A 26047-nucleotide genomic window follows, 5' to 3' on the forward strand; every position below is an offset into this window, starting at 1 on the left:
ACTGTTCTGAGAACATGTAGACGCAAGTGCGTGCTGTGCTACAGTAGGCGTATGCAGAGATCGAACATCAGGGTGTTGAAGATGCGTGCTGGCGGCTATTTCCACAAGCGGGTGCAAAGGGAGTGTCTGGTTTTATAGATGCATGCACTCAGTTTATGCTCAAATACCTGCATTTATTACATGCACCCCCCCCCCCCCCTTCAATAAGCAACGGAGATGCGTACTAACGGGGGAAAGGCAAGGAGAAACACATGGACTGCTTTAATTGTACCCATTATTGTATGTACACACAGAGGGCAGCAGCGATGCTGTATAGTATCTCATTAACGCTATGCCATCTGGTTTTAGGGAAACGTCACGGAAGAGGAATTTGCATCCCCAGAAGAGGATGATGGTAACGGTCCCAACACTTTGCTTGTTAATTGTGGCTCATGTACGTGTGCTCATAAACATGCCATTAGCATAACCTGTTAGATCCTTGGCTAAGGAATGCCACAATCCCATATAACAACTAGAAAACCAGTTTATCATCTTGCTGGATTAATGTAAACTGCATGTACTCCCCAGTCCTGCATGGCCTAGATATTGCTGTCCACAGCTCTCTTCCTCTTCTTACTGTGCACACTAGATACCTGGGCCAGTCTGTATTGGTCAGTCTGTCTGGTGTCCTACCCTGCCCACCTCTAACTTCCTTAACTCTGTTGCAGGGCAGAGGACTGGCAGAGAGTGTGACAATAACAATGATACTCGCGTCGCGCTGCGGGACGCTCTGGACAATGTGCGGGGCTCTGAGGGCTGCCTGGCCGGTGAGTGGCTGCCTCCTGAACATGAACTCTCCCGCTGCCCATCCATCCATAGTGATGGCTATCACTGACCTGAACACCCTGTAATAATTGTGATTGGGGGGCATGGCCACTCCTTCTCTGTCTCTAAACTCATAGCCTTTGTTTCTTTCTTCTTCCCCAGTGCCTTGTCTGTATTTTTGCCACTCTATCCTATTTACTCTACTCATGTTAGGCAACATCATATTTGTTTATACCTCGTCTCACTGGTTTATTTAATAGAAATATCCCTGTCTGCTCTCTAACAATCTGAGTTTGCCTTTCTTAAGTGCACCTGTTCTTGAAACACAGTGGAAGCACCCATTTTGCTGGCTGAACCAATGCCCAAGAGAATGCAGCTTATCCGTGCACTTGGAACCAGTGACATCACAGGCTGCGTTCTCCAAACTATTGGTTCAGCACACAGTGTAGCTGCTTCTGCTGTGTGAGTGACCAGCGTGCTTTTACCCATAAAATACCACTGAATCTTCTATAGCTCTAATTGTACATGCAACATCTAAAATCTTCAATCGATTACCAATTAGTTCTTTCCATTAGTCTTCAGCAGGCTCCAGTATCTCCATTATTCATCCTCCTTTACCTGCCTTTTGTTTTCTCTATTTCCCGATTTATTCCCTCTCTCCTAACCTATTATTCTTCGTATGAGCCTCACCGTCCACACCTTCTGTCCTGTAATTTCTTGCTTTAGGTCTCCCTGTACATGTCTGTGGGTTCTTCATCTGCACTAATTTCCATCTCTGTATTTCTCTTCATCTTGCTCGTCTCTTGTTCATTCCCTATTTCCCGTTCTCCATCAAACTCTCCCTTTCGGTACCCTATAACCTGGCTATGTTCTTGCTTTCTCTTTCTCTCTCTTTCTCACTTATCACTTAATTGCTGTAAAAGTTCATGTTCACTGTGTGTCAGCTGTGCTCACTGCTTCCTGCTGTGCCTGACCCTGCTCCCCACCTCTCCCTGCGGAAGCCCACTTGCTAATAAGCATGCCCCCTCACATAAGGCTGCAGCACCACTCTGGGGCTTTGTGTGCTATGGGGCTTCAAGTAACTGTCCTGTTAGGCTTCAGCTGCATGAGACAAGACATGGCAGCACATCCTCATAATTTAAGCAAGGAAGAATTAGTGGACTGGATATGAGAAACATCAGAGTACATCTGTGTGTTTTGGAAAGAACTCTCTGGATAAGGTTATCTGCAGTATATGATACTGCCCCCTACTGAAAGACAGGACAAGATAAGGATACTCCTTGCCATTAAGCCACAAGGCATAGCTAGGTAATGCTTTCTATTTGAGAGGTGATTTTACCTGCAGCTGCTGGGAGGGATGATTCTGTACACTGGGAGTCATTCCGAGTTGATCGCTAGCTGCATTCGTTCACTGTGCAGCGACGAGGCAAAAAACGGCACTTCTGCGCACGCGGCGCAATGCGCACGCGCAAAGTAATATTACAACGAACGATGTTGTTTCACACAAGGTCTAGCGAAGCTTTTCAGTCGCACGGCTGGGCATAGAGTGATTGACATGAAGTGGACGTTTCTGGGTGTCAACTGACCGTTTTCAGGGAGTGTTCGGAAAAACGCAGGCGTGCCAGGAAAAACGCAGGCGTGACTGGGTGAACGCAGGGCGTGTTTGTGACGTCAAAACAGGAACTGAATAGTCTGAAGTCATCGCAAGCGCTGAGTAGGTGCTGAGCACAAAAAAATGATGCACTAAAACTGCACGAAAAAATTATGCCGCCACTCTGCGATCCTTTCGTTCGCACTTCTGCCAAGCTAAAATACACTCCCAGTGGGAGGCGGCATAGCGTTTGCACGGCTGCTAAAAACAGCTAGCGAGTGATCAACTCGGAATGACCACTAATATGCTGTTATTGCTTTACATGGAATTGGCAGTTCTTCTAATCTACTAAAAGCAAATTGCCATGTAAATCTCTTCTATTCAAGTTGCAGTGCCAGAAATGATCAATTCTGCTTTGAAAAGTTCAGAGCAGTGGGAAGCTAGCAAAGGACTGATTGCACAGTTGCCAGGAACGTTTCCAAAACTAGCCCCACTGGTTTCAGATTGCCTGCAAACTAGTGAGATGTGTGAGCTTTTCTATGTATTTCAATAGACCATTCATTTCAGTGAGTAAACAAAGACTCTAGAAAAGCATTACTGATTGAAATGAATGGGGAAAAGCTCATGACACGCTAGAACAGTTCCACAACAGCATTTGCAACTAATGCCATTGTTTTCAATGGGGCTAGAGGTCAGTACTTTATAGTTTAATACATTTTCTACAAGCGGTACCAATGGGGTAGAATGATAGCCTGTTATTTCAGCCATGCTTATTTCCTGCAGCAATAATACATGCTCACTACAGCGCAAACTTATGCCTTTTTTTTTTTTTTTATGGGAGTGAGTTCTTTTTATTAAGCTTTTCCTGTTAGAGTACAGTAGTTATGACTGTATAGGATGATAGTAACCAGCTACCACTATTGGCAGACTTTTATCTGGCTGTATGATTGGGGCATATGGCAGTATTTTCATTGCAACTGTAGTCTGATTCGGATGTGGTCAAGATCCTGGCAGTCTGCAGTTAAGGTTAAGCTGGCCATACGCCTAAAGATTTATTGTCCGATCTGGCTGGTTGGAATGAAAATCTGGTAATGTATTGGAGCAAATGACAATTGACCATTTGCTCCCAAACAGTGGAAAACAGCCAAAAATGGTCAATCGGACAAATTGGTTAAATCCATTTGATTTAACCGAACGACCGGTTTTGTCAGTTTTATGGCATTTAAAAGCAACTGGTCAATTGTCACTTGCTCCCATACATTACCAGATTTTCATTCCATCCACCCAGATCTGACAATAAAGCTTTAGCTGTATGGCAGGCTTTAGGCTGTGCAGGAAGGGGGGCGGTTAAGGGTATTAACATAGTGATTAAAATGTTGTTTGAGAACAGTAGATCTAAGCAACCTGTATGATCAGTGGTCGCACTGCTGGTGCGTCTCTTTGTATGAACTCTACAAGCTGTCACAGCACCTGTAGAATTACAACCTGCAGTATGAGCATGCATGATTACACCATGCCTGAGTCTATGGTATGTTAGACTGACTGCAGTAGGGGTAATGCAGAAAGTAATGGTAGACAGGAACAGTTTTAATACACTATGCAGTGGGAGCTGTATTGCTTACTAATTGTTGGGGATCGTGTGATGTTTTTCGTAAGGGCACAGGCTCAGATTATGGAATTAATGGAGTGCATTTATTTTGTCTCTTCCACACCATCGTCCCATCTTAGTGCTTCTATACCCACATTAGTAGAGTGCTTCCATTATGTATGTGTACAGCACTGGTGAGATGGCATATGAAAGGGGACCATACATAATGCAGTGTAATGTGATCCTCACCACAAACACGGTTGTGTAGGGCTCTGTGTAAGTTAGCTGTAGGACACCTAGCACTTACAATAACACGTATTGATCATTTTTTCTCTATCGTCCAAGTGGATGCTGGGGTTCCTGAAAGGACCATGGGGAATAGCGGCTCCGCAGGAGACAGGGCACAAAAGTAAAGCTTTCCGATCAGGTGGTGTGCACTGGCTCCTCCCCCTATGACCCTCCTCCAAGCCAGTTAGATTTTTGTGCCCGGCCGAGAAGGGTGCAATCTAGGTGGCTCTCCTAAAGAGCTGCTTAGAAAAGTTTAGCTTAGGTTTTTTATTTTACAGTGAGTCCTGCTGGCAACAGGATCACTGCAACGAGGGACTTAGGGGAGAAGAAGTGAACTCACCTGCGTGCAGGATGGATTGGCTTCTTGGCTACTGGACATCAGCTCCAGAGGGACGATCACAGGTACAGCCTGGATGGTCACCGGAGCCTTGCCGCCGGCCCCCTTGCAGATGCTGAAATAAGAAGAGGTCCAGAATCGGCGGCAGAAGACTCCTCAGTCTTCTAAAGGTAGCGCACAGCACTGCAGCTGTGCGCCATTTTCCTCTCAGCACACTTCACACGGCAGTCACTGAGGGTGCAGGGCGCTGGGAGGGGGGCGCCCTGGGAGGCAAATGAAAACCTATTTTGGCTAAAAATACCTCACATATAGCCTCCGGAGGCTATATGGAGATATTTAACCCCTGCCAGAATCCGTTAAGAGCGGGAGACGAGGCCGCCGAAAAAGGGGCGGGGCCTATCTCCTCAGCACACAGCGCCATTTTCCCTCACAGAAAGGCTGGAGGGAAGGCTCCCAGGCTCTCCCCTGCACTGCACTACAGAAACAGGGTTAAAACAGAGAGGGGGGGCACTAATTTGGCGTTAGAAATATATAAAAAAGATGCTATAAGGGAAACACTTATATAAGGTTGTCCCTATATAATTATAGCGTTTTTGGTGTGTGCTGGCAAACTCTCCCTCTGTCTCTCCAAAGGGCTAGTGGGTCCTGTCCTCTATCAGAGCATTCCCTGTGTGTGTGCGTCGACATGTAGGAGGACGATGTTGGTGAGGAGGCGGAGCAATTGCCTGTAATGGTGATGTCACTCTCTAGGGAGTCGACACCGGAATGGATGGCTTATTTAGGGAATTACGTGATAATGTCAACACGCTGCAAGGTCGGTTGACGACATGAGACGGCCGACAAACAATTAGTACCGGTCCAGACGTCTCAAAAACACAGTCAGGGGTTTTAAAACGCCCGTTTACTTTAGTCGGTCGACACAGACACAGACAGGGACACTGAATCCAGTGTCGACGGTGAATAAACAAACGTATTCCTTATTAGGGCCACACGTTAAAGGCAATGAAGGAGGTGTTACATATTTCTGATACTACAAGTACCACAAAAGAGGGTATTATGTGGGATGTGAAAAAACTACCATAGTTTTTCCTGAATCAGATAAATTAAATAAAGTGTGTGATGATGCGTGGGTTCCCCCCGATAGAAAATTATGGGCGGTATACCCTTTCCCGCCAGAAGTTAGGGCGCGTTGGGAAACACCCCTTAGGGTGGATAAGGCGCTCACACGCTTATCAAAACAAGTGGCGGTACCGTCTATAGATAGGGCCGTCCTCAAGGACCAGCTGACAGGAGGCTGGAAAATATCATAAAAAGTATATACACACATACTGGTGTTATACTGCGACCAGCGATCGCCTCAGCCTGGATGTGCAGAGCTGGGGTGGCTTGGTCGGATTCCCTGACTAAAAATATTGATACCCTTGACAGGGACAGTATTTTATTGACTATAGAGCATTTAAAGGATGCATTTCTATATATGCGAGATGCACAGAGGGATATTTGCACTCTGGCATCAAGAGTAAATGCGATGTCCATAACTGCCAGAAGATGTTATGGACACGACAGTGGTCAGGTGATGCAGATTCCAAACGGCATATTGCCGTATAAAGGAAGAGGAGTTATTTGGGGTCGGTCCATCGGACCTGGTGGCCACGGCAACTGCTGGAAAATCCACCGTTTTTACCCTAAGTCACATCTCTGCAGAAAAAGACACCGTCTTTTCAGCCTCAGTCCTTTCGTCCCTATAAGATCATATCTGCCCAGGGATAGAGGAAAGGGAAGAAGACTGCAGCAGGCAGCCCATTCCCAGGAACAGAAGCGTTCCACCGCTTCTGACAAGTTCTCAGCATGGCGCTGAGACCGTACAGGACCCCTGGATCCTACAAGTAGTATCCCAGGGGTACAGATTGGAATGTCGAGACGTTTCCCCTTCGCAGGCTCCTGAAGTCTGCTTTACCAAGGTCTCCCTCCGACAAGGAGGCAGTATGGGAAAAAATTCACAAGCTGTATTCCCAGCAGGTGATAATTAAATTACCCCTCCTACTACAAGAAAAGGGGTATTATTCCACACTATATTGTGGTACTGAAGCCAGAAGGCTAGGTGAGACTTATTCTAAATCTAAAAAATTTTTGAACACTTACAAAGGTTCAAATCAAGATGGAGTCACTCAGAGCAGTGATAACGAACAGGAAGAAGGGGACTATATAGTGTCCCGGGACATCAGGGATGCTTACCTCTATGTCCCAAATTTGCCCTTCTCACTAAGGGTACCTCAGGTTCGTGGTGCAGAACTGTCACTATCAGTTTCAGACGCTGCCGTTTGGATTGTCCACGGCACCCCGGGTCTTTACTAAGGTAATGGCCGAAATGATGATTCTTCTTCGAAGAAAAGGCGTCTTAATTATCCCTTACTTGGACGATCTCCTGATAAGGGCATAGTCCAGGGAACAGTTGGAGGTAGGAGTAGCACTATCTCGGATACTGCTACAACAGCACGGGTGGATTCTAAATATTCCAAAATCGCAGCTGATCCCGACGACACGTCTGCTGTGCCTAGGGATGATTCTGGACACAGTCCAGAAAAAGGTGTTTCTCCCGAAAGAGAAAGCCAGGGAGTTATCCGAGCTAGTCAGGAACCTCCTAAAAACAAGGCATCATTGCACAAGGGTCCTGGTAGAAAATGGTGGCTTCCTACGAAGCAATTCCATTCGTCAGATTTCACGCAAGAACTTTTCAGTGGGATCTGCTGGACAAATGGTCCGGATCGCATCTTCAGATGCATCAGCGGATAACCCTATATCCAAGGACAAGGGTGTCTCTCCTGTGGTGGTTATAGAGTGCTCATCTTCTAGAGGGCCGCAGATTCGGCATTCAGGATTGGATGCTGGTGACCACGGAGCCCAGCCCGAGAGGCTGGGGAGCAGTCACACAAGGAAAAAATTTCCAGGGAGTGTGATCAAGTCTGGAGACTTTTCTCCACATAAATATACTGGAGCTAAGGGTAAATTTATAATGCTCTAAGCTTAGCAAGACCTCTGCTTCAAGGTCAGCCGGTATTGATCCAGTGGGAAAAACATCACGGCAGTCGCCCACGTAAACAGACAGGGCGACACAAGAAGCAGGAGGGCAATGGCAAAAACTGCAAGGACTTTTCGCTGTGCGGAAAATCATGTGATAGCACTGTCAGCAGTGTTTCATCCCGGGAATGGAAACTGGGAAGCAGACTTCCTCAGCAGGCACGACCTCCACCCGGGAGAGTGGAAACTTCATCGGGAAGTTTTTTCCACATGATTGTAAACCGTTGGGAAATACCAAAGGTGGACAGGATGGCGTCCTGTCTGAACAAAAAACGGGACAGGTATTGCGCCAGGTCAAGAGACCCTCAGGCAATAGCTGTGGACGTTCTGGTAACACCGTGGGTGTACCAGTCGGTGTATGTGTTCCCTCCTCTGCTTCTCATACCTAAGGTGCTGAGAATTATAAGACGTAGAGGAGTAAGAACTATACTCATGGCTCCGGATTGGCCAAGAAGGACTTGGTACCCGGAACTTCAAGAGATGTTTACAGAGGTCTTATGGCCTCTGCCGCTAAGAAGGGACTTGCTTCAGCAAGTACCATGTCTGTTCCAAGACTTACCGCAGCTGCGTTTGTTGGCATGGCGGTGGAACGCCGGATCCTAAGGGAAAAAGGCATTCCGGAAGAGGTCATTCCTACCCTGGTCAAAGCCAGAAAGGAGGTGACCGCACAACATTATCACCACATGTGGCGAAAATATGTTGCGTGGTGTGAGGCCAGGAAGGCCCCACAAAGAAATTTCAACTCGGTCGATTCCTGCATTTCCTGCAAACAGGAGTGTCTATGGGCCTCAAATTGGGGTCCATTAAGGTTCAAATTTCGGCCCTGTCAATTTTCTTCCAGAAAGAATTGGCTTCAGTTCCTGAAGTCCAGAACTTTGTCAAGGGAGTATTGCATATACAACCCTCTTTTGTGCCTCCAGTGGCACTGTGGGATCTCAACGTAGTTCTGGGATTCTTCAAATCACATTGGTTTAAAACCAGTCAAATCTGTGGATTTGAAGCATCTCACATGAAAAGTGACCATGTTCTTGGCCCTGGCCTGGACCAGGCGAGTGTCAAATTGGTGGTTTTTTTCTCAAAAAAGCCCATATTTGTTTGTCCATTCGGACAGGGCAGAGCTGCGGACTCGTCCCCAGTTCTCTCCCTAAGGTGGTGTCAGTGTTTCACCTGAACCAGCTTATTGTGGTGCCTTGCACCTACTAGGGACTTGGAGGACTCCAAGTTGCTAGATGTTGTCAGGGCCCTGAAAATATAGGTTCCAGGACGGCTGGAGTCAGGAAAACTGACTTGCTGTTATCCTGTATGCACCCAACAAACTGGGTGCTCTTGCTTTTAAGCAGACTATTGCTAGTTGGATGTGTAATACAATTCAGCTTGCACATTCTGTGGCAGGCCTGCCACAGCCAAAATATGTAAATGCCCATTCCACAAGGAAGGTGGGCTCATCTTGGGCGGCTGCCCGAGGGGTCTCGGCTTTACAACTTTGCCGAGCGGTTATTTAGTCAGGGGCAAACACGTTTGTAAAATCCTACAAATTTGATACCCTGGCTAAGGAGGACCTGGAGTTCTCTCATTCGGTGCTGCAGAGTCATCCGCACTCTCCCGCCCGTTTGGGAGCTTTGGTATAATCCCCATGGTCCTTTCAGGAACCCCAGCATCCACTAGGACGATAGAGAAAATAAGAATTTACTTACCGATAATTCTATTTCTCGGAGTCCGTAGTGGATGCTGGGCGCCCATCCCAAGTGCGGATTATCTGAAATACTTGTACATAGTTACAAAAATCGGGTTATTATTGTTGTGAGCCATCTTTTCAGAGGCTCCGCTGTTATCATACTGTTAACTGGGTTTAGATCACAAGTTGTACGGTGTGATTGGTGTGGCTGGTATGAGTCTTACCCGGGATTCAAAATTCCTCCCTTATTGTGTACGCTCGTCCGGGCACAGTACCTAACTGGCTTGGAGGAGGGTCATAGGGGGAGGAGCCAGTGCACACCACCTGATCGGAAAGCTTTACTTTTGTGCCCCGTCTCCTGCGGAGCCGCTATTCCCCATGGTCCTTTCAGGAACCCCAGCATCCACTACGGACTCCGAGAAATAGAATTATCGGTAAGTAAATTCTTATTTTATTTTTTGGGTGTTTCACTTTACAGCATTGCATTGTAAGGATACAGTATATAGCACATGTCCCTGTGTAGTCACTTGTAAATGTCTATCTGCCCCTAAAAGGTACCTACAGTAAATTATCTAATAAGTCAAAAGCAGAATTCTCCAAAAGTAGCTTTCTCTTACCAGGGATGTGATGTGACGCAATGATTATTAGGTCACATGTAATAAACTTACACTGTAATTCCAAGAGAGTTTTCATCTTGCCTTTAATGTTTTTTTAGTCCAACAAAATGTATACACAGGTTGAGTATCCCTTATCCAAAATGCTTGGGACCAGAGGTATTTTGGATATCTGATTTTTCCGTATTTTGGAATAATTGCATACCATAATAAGATATCATGGCGATGGGACCTAGGTCTAAGCACAGAATGCATTTATGTTTCATATACACCTTATACACACAGCCTGAAGGTCATTTTAGCCAATATTTTTAATAACTTTGTGTATTAAACAAAGTGTGTGTACATTCACACAATTCATTTATGTTTCATATACACCTTATACACACAGCCTGAAGGTCATTTAATACAATATTTTTAATAACTTTGGGTATTAAACAAAGTTTGTGTACATTGAGCCATCAGCAAACAAAGGTTTCACTATCTCACACTCGCTCAAAAAATTCTGTATTTCTGAATATTCCGTATTTCTGAATATTTGGATATGGGATACTCAACCTGTATTGTGCACAAAAGCCAATTCAGAATTATTCTGCCGTGTCCTAGAATTCTACTAGGCTGTGTCTTAAACTGTCACTTCATCATTTGTTTAAAGAGGAGATCCAGCTAATCTTCTCTTCTTTCCAGTAGAACCACTATGGGGTATATTCAATTGCAGTCGAAAACTGCCGTCTGTCGAAAAGACGTCAGTTTTCGACTTTTTAAGGTCGAATCCTGATTCGACCTATTCAGAGCTTTTCGACAAGTCGAGGTATTCGACTAGTTGAAAAGCATGTGGATCGGCGGAATAGCTGCCGATCCACGTGTTGATGTTGAAAACAGGGCCAAATCCGACAGGTTTTGGCCCCCTTTTCGACTACCTCAATCCGACATCAAAATGATGTCGGAATGAGATGGACCCGGAGGAGGCGAGGGGGGGGTGAGCTGCAGGGAGACGGGTGGACAGCGGGCGGGCATACAGGAGATCAGCGCTACGATCAGCGCTGCAGCTGGATGTCACTCACCCGCCTGGATGTCACTCACTCACGCTGCTGGAGCCGGGTGGAAGCTGCCGTGAGGTCGGGCGGGTGAGAGACATCCTGCTGCAGCGCTACTCCATAGCGCTGATCTCCTCTGGCTGCCGCCGGCTGTCCCCGCGCGGCTCGCCCCCCCTCGCCTCCTCCGGGTCCCATCTAAAATTCGACTTGAAAAAGTCGAATTTTAGATGGGATTGAATAGGGGTTGTCAGATCCATTCCGACAAATACATGTCGGAATGGATCCGACTTTAATTGAATATACCCCTATATCTCTACCCTGGGGTCACCGCTGTACAGGAGATACTTACCCTTTCCTGGCATTTCAGAAACTGAGTTCCCAAAGTGTGACAGCAAGGAGATTGTGGAATGTAAATTGGTTGTAGACTGGTAGTCTGTGGTAAGGGCATAAGTGGTAATGTGAAAATGGAAGTAGTGGTCAGTGCCTGTGCGAGAGGGCCTACTGTGGTTCTGTTACTTGGAATTAGGGTTAAATTGACACTGGAATTCTCCTAAAGTATATCTCCACTTTACATCTGAATTTTATTAAATACCCTGCCAATTATAGTGCTGTAGTGTCTATCTCCCACCACCGCCACAATCGCTCAGTTTCTCATAGTCCTGATGCTGCTTGTTCTCTTTGTAAAGCGAGTGTCAGGTTTTCCCTGCTAGAGACAGAACCAAGCAGCCGTGCAGGTGATAGATGAGAGAGGTACTGCTAAATACAGTATGTGGTAAGATCGCACCAGCCTGGTACTGGTAAGAGAGGTGATTAAGTACAAGTGATTTTATGCATAAAAAGCCCATTTATTAGAATTTCGTACAAATAGAATTCTTGAGTAGTTGCATGGCAGAAAAAAAAGGTTTATACAGTTGAATCTAATACAATTCAAGAAAGTTATGAAGGACTTAGTGCTGCATCCCACCCTGTTTGTCCCTCACTCAGCTCCGCTGCGATGTGTTTTCTTCACTTGTTACCCATTACTCTTTCTGTCTACTTCTGCTTCAATCTCTTCTTTTCTACCACTGTCTTGTTTCTTTCTCTCTACTGCCCATCCGCAGTGGCTGTTCCGGACCCACAACCCATACCGATTGGAGATTAGGTATGATCAAGTCTGACACCACTGGAAAGATGGCATATCCTACCTATTATTCCCATTAACAAAGAGTTCAAACAAATGCACCATTGCCCTCGTTTGTCTTCCTTTTATTTATTTTCTTCTAAACCACTCTACAGTATGGACATTTAAAAAAAAAAAAAGAATTGTCAAATTCATATTTGCTTGTTAAACTTAGCTGTTTGTCCCAGGACGAATTCGGTATGAAATACCAGCGGGCAGGAGACTGACGCCGGAATCCCGCAAGCAAGCGCAGCGAGTCCCCTCACGTGGCGAGTTTTGGTCACCACATTGTTATATTCCCCCTCGGGTGGTGGCATGTACCACCACTCGAGTAGGAATATCGGGCTTCTTTCGGGATTCTGACCACCGGCATTTCACCGGCTATCGGGATCTTGACAGCCGTTAAATTATCCGCATCCCTTCCATTTATTATGCGATTTTAGACACTTTCTTCCCCCTCTGTAGGCAGGTGTTATAATCTTAGTACTTTTATTCTGTTATTTTGTATAGTCTTCTACTGTGCGCTCTAAACAGACTATCCCCCTCCCCTACTCCCTACCCACTATGTGCTGCTCATCGCTCAATAATCTAGTTCTACCTCCTCCCTTTTATTTCTCCTGTAGTTCACATCTGCCTTTCCCCCTATGATTTTTCAGATGCCTGTTACCCTGATACTCCTGGTCAGAAGAGAAGGCATCCATACCACATGTCGGACACTTGCATATCTTTGCAGGAGGTGGGAGATAGACAAGGTCGGCTGGGCACTCAGGACGTGTGAGGACTCTTATCCCACGGATTTGCTGCTTACTCCATGGACACTTCTCCGCACTAGTCACTGAGAGAGGCTCCCACCTCCATAAAGTCACTCAGGACACCCCACCGAATAGACCCAGTGCCAGTTGTCTTCCCTCAGTCAGCGTGTTTCACACTGCACCTTCAAGCAGGTTGAGGTGTACGTCATGTCACTCGCTGCCTGGGCAGAGAGTTGGTTTTGGTACTCTTTCTGTATATCTAACCATGTTGTATATAATCTGTGTATAAACCCTGGTCATGTTCCTGACACAGGCCATGCTGAGACATGCACTAAGCTGCCTATAGTTGTGACCCCCACAATAGAGTGCCGGCATGGTAGCGCTTCTGTGTAGAAATGTATGGTGATTGACACTAGCTGCTACAGCAATACTGATATTGTTTTATGAATTGGAAACTGCTATATAAGATAGGAACGAGCAGCACATCATGTTTCAGTGCTGTTGAGGAAGCATGGTGCTATACCTTGTGCTGCTACAATTGTAGCGCTTAAAGCAGCATTTTTAGTTGCCTGTCATTGAAACGTAGGGGGCTTGTCACTGTATGTTCTTCTCTGCTGGATAATGAGATCAGTGATTAAATTAATGTGCATTGGATAAATATGTGAGGTCACCCAACCCTGCTGCATCACGATGGGGTAGACTGGTACTGCGAGTAGTGTCTGGTGCTGTATGAGTGTAATACGTGTGAGGAGGTGAGGTCAGGTAGTGGCTGTTGTAGAGAATGTGTTACACCTCGGTTCCACACCAACTATACACAACCCATTGTGCTATATACAAGGCAGGTGAAGAAGTTAATACCTTCATGTTTTGTGTCTCTTCAGGACCCTTTACTGCATCACAGTCCTCAGACATTCTTCCTGCCAGATAACTTACAAAAACCCAGTGCTGTGTATTGTATATGTCTTTTGAACTTGGCAGAGCTAGGTCTCATGCCTGTTGCCTCTTTTCCCTACTTAACTAGCCATTTTGTTTCACTTTCACCCTACTAACTCACCCCATCCCCCATATAGGCTTAACTGATGATACCTCTGGAACCCCAACACTGCAAGCTGCTTGTTTGCTGAAGGAATAAACAAGGAACAAGATGACCATCTTTCATTCATAACTCTGGTCATCAACCTATGGGCTTAGAATTTAGATGCATCATCGCTTGGAAAGTGATAAAATGGAGAGTGAAAAAGTACCAGCCAATCAGCTCCTAACTGACATTTTTCAAACACAGCCTGTGACATGGAAGTTAGGAGCTGATTGGCTGGTGCTTTTTCACTCTCCATTTTATCACTTTCCAAGCGATGATGCATCTGGCCCTATATCCTAATTCCCCTGCTAGTTTTCCTTAAGAGGTTAATATGGACATAACCAGTATTCCGTGCAGTCAGGGCTTTTTCCTGGGTTTTATTTAGATGAGTAGCAGTAGAGACGGCAGCTCAGCCTGATCTTCTGGCATTGGGGCAGACCCTCATGTTTCCCTGATGATCATCTGAACACCAGAAGCAGTCATCCCAATGCTTAGGTGCTGCATCCTGATACCTAGGTTCTGGTTTTCTCTTTGGAACACTGCAGAAACAAGTACTGACTAAACCACCATCAGATATATACTGTATATGTGGATACGCAATGTATTTCTGTTTGTAAAGATTATGTCTCATTGTCCGCTTTCAGCAGAATAATTAGTGCACTTTCTTTCCAGACTTAAAAAGGGCCCATGCAAGAATAAGTGGTCTGGCCTTCAGTATGTTCCTAAAATAATGATCAATTAATCTAATCCTGCTACAGTTAGGTGCAATTTCACATCGCACCTACATCACAGATTTGTGTTACTCCCTTAGAAATGTGCACACATATTCTGCAGTGATTCGGGGGGTTCGGTTTACATGGTAAACACTGAGGTGCGGTGTGGTCAGTGGCTGGTGATGCACCAGATTTACAAACACATACACGATTTGGTGGAGAGTTTTGATTGTATTCTAATCATTTTTATGCTCTAGAGTGTACTGGTGTATGACAGGTGCGGCTCTGCAGATCACTGATGTAAATATATGTGCACTGTGCCTGCTAAGTAAATTGACACCAAAGAATTGCCACAGCGTATTTGGACATTTTTTTATTACACTTCTCACCTTTGGTGTTTTTATGCATTGGTGGGAGTGCACGTACAAATGTGCTTTCAACATAAAGTACACCTGGAATGTGCAAATGGCACTTCTTTATATGTGATAAAATGCTCTGTAATGGAGACCAAATATGGAATGCACCAAACGCCACCTCATTCTCAACAATCCAATGCGACTTGTGCATGACCTAATGCAGAGGTTCTCAAACTCGGTCCTCGGGGGCACACACAGTGCATGTTTTGCAGGTAACCCAGCAGGTGCACAGGTGTATTAATTACTCACTGACACATTTTAAAAGGCCCACAGGTGGAACTAATTATTTCACTTGCGATTCTGTGAGGAGACCTGCAAAACATGCACTGTGTGTGCCCCCGAGGACCGAGTTTGAGAACCTCTGACCTAATGCATCCATACATCTAGACCAGCTAATCTAGCACTTGGTGCCTCTTGTCAGAAGATGCAAAACTTTTACACCCCAGAGATGATACAGTCTTCTCCCACAAATCCATGCACTACTCCGGGCACTCAGGTTAATTTGTGACGATAGACGTTCAATCCAAAAGAGCTGTGTGCTCGTGCTTCTCTGTCGTCTATGAAGACTTATTGATGCTGTACACCATTAATCCAAACATAGTGAAGGTGAGTTTCTGCAATGACCATAAAACCGCCTCTAAAGGCAAAAAAATAAAAAAATCCAGTTGAAGTCAAGTGAATCTGAAAATATGGCCTAGTGACTTTATTACTATTACCTATAGCAATGCACACTGCTGCAGAGATCATTCCCCAGTCTCAGCATAAACTTCAGATGTCTTACTGCCTATACGGATTATCAGATCATTAACACATATTCACATTCATTGATTTAATTACCCTCCCAAGTAGAAATTCTATTTTTTGAAAGTGTGAGTAACTATACTGTCTATGGAAAGCAGTATTGTGCATATTTGCACAATTTATATATATTTACAGACCTTTTTGCAGACTCATATTGTGTAGCAAATGTAAACAATTACCCTTGGATCCAGTATGGGGCTGGATGTAATGAAATCCCAGTTGGCCGGGAATGCGGGTTCCCAGCCAAACTCGTACGTTTTTTTTTAAAAGCGGCAGTCATTTACAAGGTATGGTTTTGCCTTGTACATAATTGTCTCTTTAAAAAAAATGTCCAAGTTCTGACAGGAACCTGCACCTCCGGCCAACTCGGATTTCATTACATCCAGCCCATTGTCTTCAAACTGCTGCTTTTAAATGGACACCGTGTCAGCAACGGGTTGGTATCCCGACAAATCCCACAGAGTATTTTAACCCTGACCCATCTCTCCCGCAGCGATGTACGATACTGTACATGCAACGGGTGTACATATTTACACACAATGTGGGAATTCTTCCATAATACATGAAGGCACAGTATGATTCTATCAGACATTTACCACCCTCTATCCTTTTTCTCATTCAGTTGACTTTTGTTTACCATTTATTCTACTAATTCCACCTCTGCCTACCTCGCACACGTCTTTTTCTGTGTCTTATTTCTAAGCTATCATTCTATACCATTTTTCTGATTTTTACTGCTCCCATCCGTATGCAGAGTACACCTGGTACATTTTATACATGGGAATTGGGGATAGGACAGCAGGGAATGGAGTGGTGTGAGGCTAACCAAAAGAATCGCAGGGAGAATGGCGATGTTGCAGTCAGCACACTCACTGGTCAGGTGCACTCTGCTGCAAATATACGTGTCCATTTATGTTCCCACTCCCCTGTATATAATAAATTAATATGTCAGTTGAGCTACAGTGATTTCTGGAATTGTCTGTATTATTTTGAACATTCTCAACATTATCCAAGTACTGATAAAAGGGAATCTGGTTGCTATGTCTGTACTGCACACATTGATCCAACATCTATATTTAGACTTGGGGGGGATCAAATTTTGGAGAGAGAGAATCTGCCAACCAATCAGCTTCTAGTTGTCATGTTAGAGGCCGTGCTAGACAAATGACAGGAGCTTGTTGGTTGCAATGGGCAACTTGTTCACTATAATATATAAACGTGTGTGTGTGTGTGTGTGTGGTGTAAGGATCCGCACTCACATCCAGAGTTGGGCAACCCCGGGGTGCTCCACAAAGGCAACAATCATCCGGTTTTACTTATATAGACATAATGACCTATTTTGGTCAGAAGACTGCACTAACCAATAGTAGAAGTCCAAATATCTTTTATATATATATAGTGTGTATATATGTGTGTGTGTGTATATATATATATATATATATATATATATATATATATATATATATATGTGTGTGTGTGTATATATATATATATATATATAATACATCTCATTCTGTAACACTCCAAAGCCCTCTGATGAAGTGTCTTTGGGAGAGACGTATCAAATATATAATGTAAAATACACCCGCATTATTCGCAAGCATGGGTCATTTGCCGAGAACAGTGTGCCGACGGCCTGGTGTAATTACTCACTGCTGCGATGCTTGCACAGTGCAAATCCATCATGGCAAGGATGAGACCAGCAGATTGTGTGTGTGTATGTATATATATATATATATTTATTGATTTGAGAGAGGGAGATATTATATTGTCCCTCATAAGGTGAATACAGCGTTATACAGGTTGAGTATACCATATCCAAATATTCCAAAATACAGAATTTTTTGAGTGAGATAGTGAAACCTTTGTTTTCTGATGACTCAATGTACACAAACTGTATAATACACAAAGTTATTAAAAATATTGGCTATAATGACCTTCAGGCTGTGTGTATAAGGTGTATATGAAACATAAATGCATTCTGTGCTTAGACTTAGGTCCCATCACCATGATATCTCATTATGGTATGCAATTATTCCAAAATACGGAAAAATCCGATATCCAAAATACCTCTGGTCCCAAGCATTTTGGATAAGGGATACTCAACCTGTAGTTTGTTTGGGTCAGGTCTTCAGCTTGTTCATTTCTGTTGTAAGTGCAGTTATTTTAGAATCATTCATGTTGTATTGTGTCTTGTTGGATAGTGCTGCAATGTTCTAGGATTTAACATAGTCCGCCTCACTGAAACAAAATATTTCTAAAGGCTCATGAGCTTTTCTTAACAAAACTGAATCAATTTGCTAAATAAATTAATGGAAAACGACCTAGTTTGTTTTTCTAGTTGCACCATGCATTAAATAAGAATTTCCCAAACGTACTCCTCTTTTCGGCAGTGTTACATGTACTACTATACATGCAAAGTTTTTTCCTTGGGCTCTGCTGATTCCGTTCTGTAAATCCGAACCGGTAAGAAAACTAATGTAACCATATTTTATAAACAGTGGGGGACCAAGCAGAAGCTACCCCATGGTGAAGGGGAACGTTAGATTATAGAACGAAGGGGCTAATTCAGACCTGATCGCTAGGCTGTGTTTTCGTACAGCGGGCGATCAGGTCTAAACTGCGCATGCACCGCAATGCGCAGGCGCATCGCACAGGTACAAAGCGGATCGCCACTCAGCGATGGGTTTGTGTGAAGGATCCATTTGCACAGGTGCTCGCTCGCAAGGAGATTGACAGGGAGAAGGCGTTTGTGGGTGGTAACTGACCGTTTTCTGGGAGTGTTTGGAAAAACGCAGGCGTGTCCAAGTGTTTGCAGGGTGGGTGTCTGACGTCAATTCCTGTCCTGAACAGGCTTAAGTGATCGCAGCGGCTGAGTAAGTCCTGGGCAGAGCAGAGACTGCACAAAATCTGCAGCCCTCCCTTCCCCGTAGGCGGCGACTATCCCATTGTAGCAGTGCAAAAATCGCCTGCTAGCGGTCAGGCCTGAATTAGGCCCAGCGTTCGGTGTGGTAGGTGTAGTGCAGTGCAAAATCGGATTCCCTTTAGCTAGTATGAGGAACAAGATAATGATCGGATATTTTAGTCAAACTAATGCTGGAATACAGATAATTAAAAAGGCTCAAAGTTTCTGTGCTCCTAATATAAACTCTGCTGTATCACATGGGCACTTTCACAGCTAGTAAAGTGTAGTGTTCATGTCCAGTCATGGTGACTGCACATGTATGATTATATCTGGTGGTCTGATGTACTGTCCCGGTGTGTTTGTGCCACAGAGCCTGTGATTTATACCTCCATATATCCATATCTGCAGTGTTTCTCAATAACTTCTCTTGTATCTCATTCGTAAGGAGAACGTTGGCAAATCCTCCGTCAATGATTATATTACAGAAAATGTGATTTACTAATTCTAGTTAGTTTATACGCTACAAATAAATGTACATATTTGAAAGGATATACTATAACATTTCCTGCAGTAGATGTGCTGAAATAGTATAGAGAGGAATGAACACTCAATGGTTAGAATTTCTGTATGTTACATCAGTTACCGGAAATCTTGGCAAATATGTCTACAGTGTGTTCTAAACAAGCAGCATTGGATATACGTAATACATACGTCCTTCTACATATCTTGTCCATATCACTGTTTACATATAGTTAAAGCCATCCATGTCTGTTTATAGAGCTGTACAGTACATTAATATGTGAAACCAAGCAATATATCATAATCCATGTATGTAACATGCAGGCCATTGCATATCTGTGTACTATAAAGAGCAGGCTTTATTTCCTACCTTTCTATGCATATGTTGTTATAATTAGATTAACATACTACATAAAGATATGAACTCAATGACACTACCTGTACTGCAAATAATTCCAGTGTGGCTGTAAGCAGTACACCTGCCCACCCTCCTCACTTTGTACCAATGCAATATGTAAGTGTATTACAACCATGCATGATTACACAGATGAATAAACCTTGAAGCTCCTCCAGTATTAATGTGTGTGGTCTCTTATACAGAAACACCAGGGGCAGCCTGGTAGAGATGCAACCTCTAAACGTACTCAGTGCACATAATTGTGTAAATAATATATTTACAATAAAGCAAATAGCACTGTTATGTGCAAATGAAACAGCAGTGAGTATGGCTTTCATTTTGTATATTAGGAAAAACCAATGTAACTGCAGTCTGGTGTAATGGCATTATAAAAAAAATAAAAATGAAAAAAATTGGGTTTTAAAAACAACGTAATAGTAGCCAAAGCTTTGCTCATGAGGATGGTATGAGGGCCCGACGTCCACAGGTGGGGGTTGTGCTTACAGCCCAACACCGTGCAGGATGCTTGGCATTTGCCAGAGAACACCAAGATTGGCAAATTCGCCACTGACGCCCTGTGCTCTTCACAGATGAAAGCAGGTTCTCACTGAGCACATGTGACAGACGTGACAGAGTCTGGAGACGCCAAGGAGAACGTTCTGCTGCCTGCAACATCCTCCAGTATGACCGGTTTGGCAGTGGGTCAGCAATGGTGTGGGGTGGCATTTCTTTGGGGGGCCGCACAGCCCTCCATGTGCTCGCCAGAGGTAGCCTGACTGCCATTAGGTACCGAGATGAGATCCTCAGACCCCTTGTGAGACCATATGCTGGTGCGGTTGGCCCTGGGTTCCTCCTAATGCAAGACAATGCTAGACCTCATGTGGCTGGAGTGTGTCAGCAGTTCCTGCAAGACGTAGGCATTGATGCTATGGACTGGCCCGCCCGTTCCCCAGACCCGAATCCAATTGAGCAGATCTGGGACATCATGTCTCGCTCCATCCACCAACGCCACGTTGCACCACAGACTGTCCAGGAGTTGGCGGATGCTTTAGTCCAGGTCTGCGAGGAGATCCCTCAGGAGACCATCTGCCACCTCATCAGGAGCATGCCCAGGCGTTGTAGGGAGGTCATACAGGCACGTGGAGGCCACACACACTACTGAGCCTCAATTTGACTTGTTTTAAGGACATTACATCAAAGTTGGATCAGCCTGTAGTGTGTTTTTCCACTTTAATTTTGAGTGTGACTCCAAATCCAGACCTCCATGGGTTAATAAATTTGATTTCCATTGATAATTTCTCTAACGTCCTAAGTGGATGCTGGGGACTCCGTAAGGACCATGGGGAATAGCGGCTCCGCAGGAGACTGGGCACATCTAAAGAAAGCTTTAGGACTATCTGGTGTGCACTGGCTCCTCCCCCTATGACCCTCCTCCAAGCCTCAGTTAGATCTCTGTGCCCGAACGAGAAGGGTGCACACTAGGGGCTCTCCTGAGCTTCTTAGTGAAAGTTTTAGTTTAGGTTTTTTATTTTCAGTGAGACCTGCTGGCAACAGGCTCACTGCATCGAGGGACTAAGGGGAGAAGAAGCGAACTCACCTGCGTGCAGAGTGGATTGGGCTTCTTAGGCTACTGGACATTAGCTCCAGAGGGACGATCACAGGCCCAGCTTGGATGGGTCCCAGAGCCGCGCCGCCGGCCCCCTTACAGAGCCAGAAGGCAGAAGACGTCCTGTCTTCAACAAGGTAGCGCACAGCACTGCAGCTGTGCGCCATTGCTCTCAGCACACTTCACACTCCGGTCACTGAGGGTGCAGGGCGCTGGGGGGGGGCGCCCTGAGACGCAATAAAAAACACCTTGGATGGCAAAAAATGCATCACATATAGCTCCTGGGCTATATGGATGCATTTAACCCCTGCCAGAATATACAGAAAAACGGGAAGATAAGGCCGCCGATAAGGGGGCGGAGCCTATCTCCTCAGCACACTGGCGCCATTTTCCCTCACAGCTCCGTTGGAGGGAAGCTCCCTGGCTCTCCCCTGCAGTCACTACACTACAGAAAGGGTTAAAAAAGAGAGGGGGGCACTAATTAGGCGCAGTATTAACTATACAGCAGCTATAAGGGGAAAAACACTTATATAAGGTTATCCCTGTATATATATAGCGCTCTGGTGTGTGCTGGCAAACTCTCCCTCTGTCTCCCCAAAGGGCTAGTGGGGTCCTGTCCTCTATCAGAGCATTCCCTGTGTGTGTGCTGTATGTCGGTACTTTTGTGTCGACATGTATGAGGAGAAAAATGGTGTGGAGACGGAGCAGATTGCCTGTAATAGTGATGTCACCCCCTAGGGGGTCGACACCTGAGTGGATGAACTGTTGGAAGAAATTACGTGACAGTGTCAGCTCTGTATAAAAGACAGTGGTTGACATGAGACAGCCGGCTACTCAGCTTGTGCCTGTCCAGACGTCTCATAGGCCGTCAGGGGCTATAAAGCGCCCGTTACCTCAGATGGCAGATATAGACGCCGACACGGATACTGACTCCAGTGTCGACGGTGAAGAGACAAATGTGACTTCCAGTAGGGCCACACGTTACATGATTGAGGCAATGAAAAATGTTTTACACATTTCTGATAATACGAGTACCACCAAAAAGGGGTATTATGTTCGGTGAGGAAAAACTACCTGTAGTTTTCCTGAATCTGAGAAATTAAATGAGGTGTGTGATGATGCGTGGGTTTCCCCCGATAAAAACTGATAATTTCTAAAATGTTATTGGCATTATATCCTTTCCCGCCAGAGGTTAGGGTGCGTTGGGAAACACCCCCTAGGGTGGATAAACGCTCACACGTTTGTAAGGGCACTAACCTCTCCTGAGATGGCCGCCCTTAAGGATCCTGCTGATAGAAAGCAGGAGGGTATCCTAAAATGTATTTACACACATACTGGTGTTATACTGCGACCAGCAATCGCCTCAGCCTGGATGTGCAGTGCTGGGTCGGCGTGGTCGGATTCCCTGACTGAAAATATTGATACCCTAGATAGGGACAGTATATTTTTGCCTATAGAGCATTTGAAAGATGCATTTCTATATATGCGTGATGCACAGCAGAATATTTGCCGACTGGCATCAAGAGTAAGTGCGTTGTCCATTTCTACCAGTAGAGGGTTATGGACACGTCAGTGGTCAGGTGATGCGTATTCCAAATGGCATTTGGAAGTATTGCTTTATTAAGGGGAGGAGTTATTTGGGGTCGGTCTTTTAGACCTGGTGGCCACGGCAACAGCTGGGAAATCCACGTTTGTACCCCAGGTCGCCTCTCAACATGAGAAGATGCCGTATTATCAGGCGCAGTCTTTTCGTGGACAAGCGGGCAAAAGGTTCCTCTTTTCTGCCCCGTGACAGAAGGAGAGGAAAAAGGCTGCAGAAATCAGCCAGTTCCCAGGAACAGAAACCCTCTCCCGCCTCTGCCAAGCCCTCAGTATACGCTGGGGCTTTACAAGCAGAATCAGGCACGGTGGGGGGCCCGTCTCAATGAATTTCAGCGCGCAGTGGGCTCACTCGCAAGTAGACCCCTGGATCCTTCAGGTGATATCTCAGGGGTACAAATTAGAATTCGAGACGTCTCCCCCTCGCCGTTTCCTAAAGTCGGCTTTACCGATGTCTCCTTCTGTCAGGGAGACAGTTTTGGAAGCCATTCACAAGCTGTATTCCCAGCAGGTGATAATCAAGATACCCCTCCTGCAACAGGGAACGGGGTATTATTCCACACTGTGGTGGTACCGAAGCCGGACGGCTCGGTGAGACCGATTCTAAATCTAAAATCTTTGAACACTTACATACAGAGGTTCAAATTCAAGATTGAGTCACTCAGAGCAGTGATTGCGAACCTGGAAGAAGGGGACTACATGATGTCTCGGGACATCAAGGATGCTTACCTTCATGTCAAAATTTACCCTTCTCACCAAGAACTGTCACTATCAGTTCAGACGCTGCCGTATGGATGGTCCACGGCACCCCGGGTCTTTACCAAGGTAATGGCCGAAATGATGATATTCCTTCGAAGGAAGGGAATTTTAGTTATACCTTACTTGGACAATTCCCTGATAAGGGTAAGATCCAGGGAACAGTTGGAAGTCGGTGTAGCACTATCTCAGGTAGTGTTGCGGCAGCACGATTGGATTCTCAATATTCCAAAATCGCAGCTGGTTCCGACGACTTGTCTTCTGTTCCTAGGGATGATCCTGGACACAGTCCAGAAAAAGGTGTTTCTCCCGGAGGAGAAAGCCAGGGAGTTATCCGAGCTAGTCAGGAACCTCCTAAAACCGAGCCAAGTCTCAGTGCATCAATGCACAAGGGTTCTGGGTAAAATGGTGGCTTCCTACGAAGCAATCCCATTCGGCAGATTCCACGCAAGAACTTTCCAGTGGGACCTGCTGGACAAATGGTCCGGGTCGCATCTTCAGATGCATCAGCGGATAACCCTGTCACCAAGGACAAGGGTGTCCCTCCTGTGGTGGTTGCAGAGTGCTCATCTTCTAGAGGGCCGCAGATTCGGCATTCAGGACTGGGTCCTGGTGACCACGGATGCCAGCCTGCGATGCTGGGGAGCAGTCACACAGGGAAGGAATATCCAGGGCTTAGGGTCAAGCCTGGAGACATCACTTCACATAAATATCCTGAAGCTAAGGGACATTTACAATGCTCTAAGCTTAGCATTACCTCTGCTTCAAGGTCAGCCGGTGTTGATCCAGTCGGACAACATCACGGCAGTCACCCACGTAAACAGACAGGGTGGCACAAGAAGCAGGAGGGCAATGGCAGAAGCTGCAAGGATTCTTCGCTGGGCGGAAAATCATGTGATAGCACTGTCGGCAGTATTCATTCCGGGAGTGGACAACTGGGAAGCAGACTTCCTCAGCACGACCTCCACCCGGGAGAGTGGGGACTTCACCCAGAAGTCTTCCACATGATTATAAACCGTTGGGAAAAACTCGACAGGTATTGCGCCAGGTCCAGGGACCCTCAGGCAATAGCTGTAGACGCTCTGGTAACACCGTGGGTGTACCAGTCAGGGTATGTGTTCCCTCCTCTGCCTCTCATACCCAAGGTACTGAGATTGATAAGATGGAGAGGAGTAAGCACTATATTCGTGGCTCCGGATTGGACAACAAGGACTTGGTAACCGGAACTTCAAGAGAGGCTCACGGAGGATCCGTGGCCTCTACCTCTAAGAAGGGACCTGCTCCAGCAAGGACCCTGTCTGTTCCAAGACTTACCGCGGCTGCGTTTGACGGCATGGCGGTTGAACGCCGGATCCTGAAGGAAAAAAGGCATTCCGGATGAAGTCATCCCTATCCTGATCAAAGCCAGGAAGGATGTAACCGCAAAAACATTATCACCGCAATTGGCGAAAATATGTTGCGTGGTGCAAGGCCACTAAGGCCCGACGGAGGAAATTCAACTGGGTCGATTCCTACATTTCCTGCAAACAGGAGTGTCTATGGGCCTGAAATTAGGGTCCATTAAGGTTCAAATTTCGGCCCTGTCAATTTTCTTCCAAAAAGAACTAGCTTCAGTCCCTGAAGTTCAGACGTTTGTAAAAGGGGTACTGCATATACAGCCTCCTTTTGTGCCTCCAGTGGCACTTTGGGATCTCAATGTAGTTTTGGGTTCCAAAAGTCACATTGGTTTGAACCACTTAAATCTGTGGAGTTAAAATATCTCACATGGAAAGTGGTCATGCTGTTGGCCCTGGCCTGGGCCAGGCGCGTGTCAGAATTGGCGGCTTTATCCTAAAAAAGCCTTTATCTGATTTTCCATTCGGACAGGGCGGAATTGAGGACTCGTCCTAAGTTTCTCCCTAAGGTGGTTTCAGCGTTTCACCTGAACCAACCTATTTGTGGTGCCTGCGGCTACTAGGGACTTGGAGGACTCCAAGTTGCTAGACGTTGTCAGGGCCCTGAAAATATATGTTTCCAGGATGGCTGGAGTCAGGAAATCTGACTCGCTGTTTATCCTGTATGCACCCAACAAGCTGGGTGCTCCTGCTTCTAAGCAGACTATTGCTCGTTGGATTTGTAATACAATTCAGCTTGCACATTCTGTGGCAGGCCTGCCACAGCCAAAAATCTGTAAATGCCCACTCCACAAGGAAGGTGGGCTCATCTTGGGCTGCTGCCCGAGGGGTCTCGGCTTTACAACTTTGCCGAGCAGCTACTTGGTCAGGAGCAAATACATTTGTAAAATTCTACAAAATTGATATCCTGGCTGAGGAGGACCTGGAGTTCTCTCATTTG

General features: G+C 45.6%; 1 protein-coding gene and 1 long non-coding RNA gene across 11 annotated transcripts in view; both read left to right on the forward strand.

The window, feature by feature from the left end:
- The window catches only part of RNF157 (ring finger protein 157), a 120812-nt gene extending 107231 nt beyond the window's left edge, over positions 1-13581 (forward strand). For 7 of the 10 annotated variants that reach the window (XM_063960542.1, XM_063960552.1, XM_063960549.1 and 4 more), the window contains 3 exons: positions 349-433; positions 708-806; positions 12828-13581. In XM_063960542.1, coding sequence (XP_063816612.1) covers positions 349-433; positions 708-806; positions 12828-12949 — 306 coding nt within the window. In that variant the 3' untranslated portion in view covers positions 12950-13581. Of the gene's footprint in view, positions 1-348; positions 434-707; positions 807-12112; positions 12154-12827 lie in introns of all 10 variants that reach the window. The other 3 variants (XM_063960544.1, XM_063960543.1, XM_063960546.1) reach the window with 3 other exon arrangements.
- A 587-nt stretch (positions 13582-14168) lies between these two features.
- Positions 14169-20068, forward strand: LOC135055940 (uncharacterized). The gene is made up of 2 exons (XR_010243856.1): positions 14169-15295; positions 15474-20068. It is a non-coding gene; the product is annotated as an uncharacterized LOC135055940 (long non-coding RNA).
- The last annotated feature ends 5979 nt before the right edge of the window (positions 20069-26047 follow it).

Source organism: Pseudophryne corroboree, chromosome 3 (genome assembly GCF_028390025.1).
Source record: "Pseudophryne corroboree isolate aPseCor3 chromosome 3, aPseCor3.hap2, whole genome shotgun sequence".
NCBI classification, from domain to species: domain Eukaryota; kingdom Metazoa; phylum Chordata; class Amphibia; order Anura; family Myobatrachidae; genus Pseudophryne; species Pseudophryne corroboree.